General features: G+C 44.5%; 2 protein-coding genes across 6 annotated transcripts in view; both read left to right on the top strand.

Annotated features, from left to right (window-relative positions):
- Positions 1-954, top strand: part of LOC103273277 (cytochrome P450 2J5-like) — a 21,341-nt gene extending 20,387 nt beyond the window's left edge. The window contains exon 7 of the mRNA XM_008070701.2: positions 850-954. Within this exon, the coding sequence (XP_008068892.2) occupies positions 850-954 (105 nt within the window). The remainder of the gene's footprint in view (positions 1-849) is intronic.
- Positions 955-1,008: 54 nt separating this feature from the next.
- The window catches only part of PARL (presenilin associated rhomboid like), a 56,368-nt gene continuing 49,988 nt past the window's right edge, over positions 1,009-7,388 (top strand). For all 5 annotated transcript variants that reach the window (XM_021718877.1, XM_021718878.1, XM_021718875.1 and 2 more), the window contains exon 1: positions 1,009-1,187. In XM_021718877.1, the coding sequence (XP_021574552.1) occupies positions 1,063-1,187 (125 nt within the window). In that variant the 5' untranslated portion in view covers positions 1,009-1,062. The remainder of the gene's footprint in view (positions 1,188-7,388) is intronic.

Here is a 7,388-nt window from a genome sequence, read left to right as displayed (position 1 = left end):
GAACCCGCTGGCTCAGGCAATCCACTCACCTCAGCCTCCCAAAGGCACGGGATTACAGGCTGAGCCACTGAGCCCGGCTGTCTACAAACATTTTTTTAAAAAATTAGCTGAGTGTAGTGAGCATGCCTGTAGTCCCAGCTACTATGGAGGCTGAGACAGAAGGATCGCCTGAGCCAAGGAGGTGGAGGCTGTAGTGAACTCAAGCTGATAGAGACTCCAACTCAAAAAAAAATTAAAAAATTTAAAAAGATAAAAAAATCCTGATTTTCATTTCAGGCTTGCACTTTGTTAAAGGTATGGAGTGCATCCTCTTACATATGTCACGTGGAAGAAAAGAGTAGTAAGTTAAGAAAGCTTGGTTTGAGCCAGTCATGGTAGCCAACACCTGTAATCCCTACACCTTGGGAGGCCAAGGCGGGAGGATCGCTTGAGGCCAGGAGTTCGAGACCAACCTGGGTAACAGAGAGAGACCCCCCCTCCCACCAAAATAAAAACTAAAAATTGGCCAGGTGAGTTGGTGCACCTGTAGTCCCAGCTACTCGGGAACTCCTAGATTCACGGCTGCAGTGAGCAATTATTGTGCCACTGCACTCCAGCCTGGGCGACAGAGCGAGACCCTGCCTCTAAAAAAAAAGAAAAAGAAAAAAACAGGGAAAACCTGGCTTGCAATGTCCGTTGCTCCAGGGCCCAGCGAGTCGTGTCACCTGTGAACTGTGAACAGCGATGAAAATATCAGCCTTGCGCAGTGTTCTGTGGGATTAGATGTGATCATAGGTAAAGTGCCTGGCAAATGGCATTAGTAAAAAAAAATGTCAGTTTCCCTCCGGGTCTCGTCTTCCTCATCTGCAGGATCAGCGAGGCAAAGCGAAGAGCCCTCAGGTAGACCGCGGCGGGCCGGCGGGGTCCGCGCCTCCGGCGGGCTCGGCCGCACGCAGCCGCATGGGGGCGCTCTAGGCTAATCCTCAGCGCTCTATGATTTTTTTTTTTTTTTTTCCTTCGCCCCGGAAGTGGTTCCCCGACGGGTTGATAAGGTCGGGCCATGGTGGGGCAGAGGTTGCGAAGATGGCGTGGCGAGGCTGGGCGCAGAAAGGCTGGGGCTGTGGTCTGGCATGGGCTCCGCTCGGGGGCGGCCGCGGCTGCGAGGAGCTCAGTGCGGCCCTAATCCCGCCGCAGCTGCTCGGACGCAGGTAATGGTTGCCGCTCCGGGCTTCTCGCCTCCCCGACCCTGGACTCCGGCCGCCCATCCTCGGGGGCGGGGGCCGTCTGGCCTCTTGTGCTGGCTCCAGCTCGCTCCCTGCACCTTCCCTGCCCCTTCCTCGCTCTCCCCGCCGTCCGGTCCCCGCTTCTCGTCGCGCCTCCCAGCCCCGGTCCGGCCCTCCGCGAGCCCGCGCTTTCCCGTTTCCCGTCGGAAGGGGAACTAATCTCGGGGAAGGGGTTCGCGGCGTGCCACACCTCAGAGTCCTAGGACACTGCTGAACCCGGTTTTTGTTTTGTTTTTGTTTTGTTTTGAGTCGGAGTCTCACTCTTGTCACCCAGGCCGGAGTGCAGATACACGCTCACGGCCCCCGCAGCCTCGACCCGCTGGGCTCCGGCCATCCTTCCGCCTCAGCCTTCCAAGTAGCTGGAACTACAGGCGTGCGCTACCACGCCCGGCTTGTGATTTTTTTAATTTATTTTAGAGACGAGGTCTCACCAAGTTGCCCAGGCTGGTCTCCAGGCAGGCCTTTCGCCCTGGCCCCCCAGAGTGCTGGGATTACAGACGAGCCACCACCACACCCCTCCAGAACCGTTTTTTTTTTTTTTTTTTTTTTGAGCTGGAGTCTCATTCTTGTCCACCAGGCAGTAGTGCAGTGGCACGCTCGATCTGCGGGGTTTAGGCATTCCTTCTGCCTCAGCCTTCCAAGTAGCTGTAACTACAGACGCGTGCTGCCACGCCCGTCTGTGTGTGTGTGTGTGTGTGTGTGTGACTTATCGTGGTGACGAGGTCTCACCAAGTTGCCCAGGCTGATGGCTGATCTCGAACCCCCGAGCGAAGGCAGTCCTCTCGCCTCGGCCTCCCAAATTGCTGTGATTACAGGCTGAGCCACCGCACCTGACCTGAACCCATTTTTTAAGTGAAGCAGTAGTACGACTGGTAGGATGACCGCTGAGGTTCTTATCCTTTCAATCCAATTATAAAGCCTGTGTCCACCAGTTACCTTCTTTAGCGTCTAATGAGCTAAGGGAGGATGAAGAAGGATACCACATTGCTTCTTGGAAAGTCGTAGGAGAGGCTTTTCTGTAGGATTGAGACCGTGGAATATTTTCGGATGATCTGGCACGAAAACTACGCAGCTTTCCCGAGTAGGAGCTCTATCTATGAGTATTTGCTGGCTTTGCGTTAGAGTAATTTAACTCTAAACTGAGAGAGGAGAGAAATCCCTGAAATGTTCAAGAATCTGATGTGTATTTGGCTTTGAAAGCTTTCCTCATCTTTCATTCAAAGTTTGAATGCTCCCAATTTCTGACTTGGTTAGATGGGTGCCTTGAACCCACTTGACTGTTGACAGCAAGGAGCATTAAGTGTTTACCAACATGTGGGCTAGCCAGTGGTGAATAATTGAGGCTCTGATATGGGGATCCATTGCCTAATCTTAAGAATCACCTGGAATGTTTGTAGACTATATTTCCAACACCACACCCTCGTGCTCTCAAATCAGTACTGGGAGAGGAGTGGGAAGAGTGAAAGAACCTGTGTTTCTTACAAGCTTTCCAGGTGAGTTTTATCAGGGATTTGTGAAACACTTGCATACTTTGTATCTCAAGACACCATAACAGATCTGTCAGGTACTAATCATAAACTCCTGGGGAGGTGGAGACCCCATTTGAGAGTGTATGGTTTAGGGGGAAAAAAGATTAATACTGTATGTCTATTAGGAAGCAACAGGTGTGTTAAATATTTAAGATTTGTGTACACATCACTATTGATTTAGTAAAAGAAAACCTAATGAGGGGCCTCCAGTAAAAATTGGGTGTGAAGATCATCTGAAACAAGAGTTGAACAAGAAACATGTGATGCGTTAGCATTTTTTTTTTAAAGCTTGCCAATTATATGGAAAGTTTGAAAATGACATTTTCATAGTTGCCTAGAAAAATATGTATTACGTAGTAGTGTGGGCAAGCCTGAAATAGAGCATTCGCTTCCTTGGCTTTGGAAATAAGCACGTATTAGGGAGCATCAGTTACCTTGCATATAGCCTTTATTAGGTCTATGGCTCTGAAATTAATGTGCAGAAGAATGACCCTATCCATGTAATTCTGATGTAAAATAGGCTTGAAGTAGGGGCAGGAATTTGTGTTTTACAATCACTCTATGTGGTAATATCAGGGTCTGAAAACTACTGCTGGCCTAAGGCAGCCACGCCAAACAAGATTTTCATTTTTAAAGGGTTATAAAACAAAAACAGTAATATGTGACAAAGATTTCTGTAGCCCACAAAGACTTATAGCTTTTATCTGGCCTTTTACAGAAAAAAGGGAAAACATCTCATTTAGGCTCTTCAGAAACTTATTATCAAGAAGTGGCACCACTTCCGTAAAACATGATTTTAGGCTTGAAAGTAGAAACCTGCATAATTTCTAATAATATGAAACTATCCTAGGGAGGAAAATAGTTGATTGTAATACTTAACACACAGTATAAATTTTTTAGTATGAGACGATAATCTGACCCAGGTCTGGGTGCTTGCCACTCAAAGCTAAAATCAGGAGATAAGTGTCCGTGGAAGGAAAAACAGGGTTATTCAAGAAATTAGCTTCCGGGCAACCCCCTCAGGTCCCCTCCTGCTCTGGGAGCTTTTCTGTCCTCTCAATAAATCCTGCTTTCTCACAAAAAAAAAGAAAAAGAAAAAAAAAAACCCAGCTTCCCAAGGAGATGACAGGATTTTTAAAGGGAAAATTGGTGTAGAAACGTGTAGGAAAGGGGTGGGGTGTGGGATTTACATGTCCTTGTTCTGATGGCTGTCTCAAGTAATTGTTGGTTGTGGGGTTTGACTGGTGCCAACTTGGCTGCGGCTGGTGGTGGATCACTTGTCCATGAATCCCTTCGGCTGGAATTTTTTAAGGAAGTGTAGAGTTAGGTAAGCATCACAGTGTAAAGGAGTGACTAGAGGGAGAGGGGGAGAAAAAATATGTTAAAAGGGCAATTTTAAAGCTAAAGAAGAGTGTATAGAATACATTTTAAGGCTGAAATTCTCAGTTACAAGATGATAGTGATACGGAGACCCATATTGTCTGACTATATTGCCACAGCCCCTAGAGAAGGACATGGCAAGGGTTAGAATGCTTCATGTACTCACATTTTTGAGAGTTAACAAAAGGTGCACTTTCCCTTGTTTCCTGTGCACTCCTAGTAAGTAACTTCAGACTCCTTAACTTCCCTGCAGACTGTACCCAATTAACTGAGAAATGTAAAATCCCACTTACTCTCCTTTCTTAGTAGTCACAGGTTTGAATAATATAGTATCAAGGTAATTATAAGTCCTGTGACTTATGTAACTTGCGTGTAACATGTAGTAATGTTTGATGTCTTAGGCTTTGTTAACTCCCTTTACTCTATGGCAAGCTTGATTAACGCTTCTACCTGATGTTACTGATAGGAAGCTATGAGATACCTCTGGTAACTGGTGCCAGGAAATGTGGACCATAAATGTCACTATTAGCAAAATGTAGCTGTGACTTAAGTTCTCTACAATGCTCTGCTAGTCCCATAATCAATGTATGGGTACTAACTACCCTGAACTCATAAAAATGGATTGTAAAACTTGAAGGGTGAGCAGAACCATTTTAGAAAGACCAGGAGCCAGGCTCCACTCCCTGGATTCAAATTCAGAAATGAATTTCTATCTACCAGTTTTCTTGCCTCTTGATTTATTGTTGTCGAGGGTAGCAGCCGAGCATAACTCGGACCATAGCAGCAGTTTTAAGATATCTTTAGGTAAGATATTTGACAAATTAGTAAATCAGGCATATTAAATTATCTTTAACTCACCATCTATTCACTTAAGATGTTTTTCAAGAAAATAATTTTGGCATATGAGTGTTTATGTAGAATTCCCTCCCCCATATCTATTTTAAGTGACATTAATCAGCTGTGAATGCTTGGACACATTTTGTCTCCATTGAACATTAGGCCATTTTTACTCAATTTGTTCATACAAATACTTTGTAACATACAGTGCTGAGCTGTACGTAATTTAGGTTGCATTATTTTTTGTTTTTTGTTGTTGCGTTGTTTTTTATCCTTATGAGACTATATTATCTTGCTCATCGCGAAGCCAACAAATATATGAATATGACTTTTTCATATGGAATCATGTGAAAAAACTGAGCCACAATTGTTTAGTGATTACTCGAGTACTCAAGAGATCTTCGCACTTTGAGCACTTTAGATTGTTTTCATAAATCACTAGTTATTGGCAGAAGAACCAAAACAGCAGCACTCAAAGACAGGCCTGCCTTCATGAATTGGTGTACGCCTCTTTCCCCAGCCTGTCCCCATACATTTTATTGTATTGCTTCTCTTTCTGTTTTTCTAACTTATTCAGGTAATTTGTTTTTCCATCTTATATATCCATTTGGGTGCGTAAAGCTAAATAACCTGAAACTGTGAATAAGATCTTAAACATTTGCAATTAGAGACATTTATCATGTGTTTCCTGGTTTGTTCTGCATTTTAAGAAATTTAAAATGAGCTCCCTATGGACAGAGAATGTACTTTGCCACAATATGTAATGAATGAATGTATTATTACATCTAGAAGCATCCTTAAGCTAGCAGAAAACCCAACTCTAACCAGTCTAAGCAATTAGGGAAATTTACTGCTGTATGCAGTTGAAAACTATGGAGGTAGAACTGGCTTCTAGTGAGACAAGATCCAGTGTATCACATTGTCACCAGACCCCATTTTCTCCATGTCTTGTCTCTGCTTCCTAAAGGTTGACTTTATTCATTAAGCATACTGTCTCCTTGTGGTTATTGTTTGGCTGCCGGCAGCTCTTGGGGCAGTGTGTTCTTAGGTTCAAATCTAGCAAAAAAGCTTCTCTTTCATGTCGCAAGCAAAATCTTGAAATTGAATTTCATTGGACCAGATTGGTCTAACTTGCTTGGGACAAGTGCCTATCCTTGAATCCTTTGAAGTTGTCAGGAATGGGATGTGTAGGTTGGCTTAAGCCAGTCAAGGGCGTGATGTGCCTTCCCAGATCAAATGGCTGGAAATTCAGGGTGTGCTTGGAAAGGAAAGAGAGCATGAATGTTGGAAGTCAGCCCTGGTGAAATATTTATATTGGAATTCCTTGTTTATTACCTAGATAGGATTAATCTATAGACAACAATCCATTCTAATTTAAATAGAAGTATTGAAATAGTGGAGAATTGGGTCCTAGCTCATTGCTGTTGAAAGTGGTTCGTGAACCAGCAGTTTGGTCATCAACTAGGTAAAGGGTTTGGCAAATTTGTTTTGTAAAAGTCTGGATAGAAAACATGACCACATATGGTCTTTGCATATTCTTTTTCTTTTGAACAACTCTTTAAAAACATAAGAAACATTCTTAGCTGGAGGGCAAAATCCACTCTGCTGGCCATAGTTTGTCTATGGCCCTAATTTAGGAGTTTGCTTAGAAATGTAAAATCCCAGATTTACCTGCCCCAGACCTACTAAATTAGGATCTGAATTTAATGAGATCGTTTGGCAATTTGTATGTAGACTAAAGTTTGTCCCAAACCTGGGGTAGATTTCAACCCTGACTGCACATGAAAATCACCTGAGAAGCTTTTTTGGGTTTTTTTTTTTTTGAGTCAGTCTCACTGTCACCCAGGCTGGAGAGCAGTGGCACAACTTACTGGTCACCGCAGCCTCGATCTGCTGGGCTGAGAGGATTCTTCCACCATAGCCTTCTAAGTAGTTGGAACCACAGGTACTCCACCTTGCCCGGCTAATTTTTTGATTTATTGTAAAGATGGTCTTGTCACATTGCCCAGGCTGGTCTCGAACCCCTGTGTTGAGGTAATCCTCTCACCTCTGCCTCCCAGAGTGCTGAGTTTACAGGTGTGAGCCACTGCACCCAGCCTTGGGAAGCTCTTAAAACTACTGAGGCAGGCTGGGCGCAGTGGCTTAAGCTTATAATTCCAGCACTTTGGAAGGCTGAGATGAGAGAATTGTCTGAACCCATGGATTTGGGAACGGCCTGGACAACTTGGTGAGATCTCATCTCTACAGTAAAATTTAAAAAAAAATTATCCAGGCGTGGTAGTATGTGCTTATAGTTCTGGCTACTTGGAAGGCTGAGGTGGAAGGATCACCTGAGCCCAGCAGGTCGACACTGGGGTGGCCCTGAGCATGCCTAGGCAAC

Source organism: Carlito syrichta, unplaced genomic scaffold (assembly GCF_000164805.1).
Source record: "Carlito syrichta isolate Samal-C Ts95f unplaced genomic scaffold, Tarsius_syrichta-2.0.1 Scaffold313936, whole genome shotgun sequence".
Lineage (NCBI taxonomy): Eukaryota > Metazoa > Chordata > Mammalia > Primates > Tarsiidae > Carlito > Carlito syrichta.
This window is presented reverse-complemented; position numbering and strand designations above follow the sequence as displayed.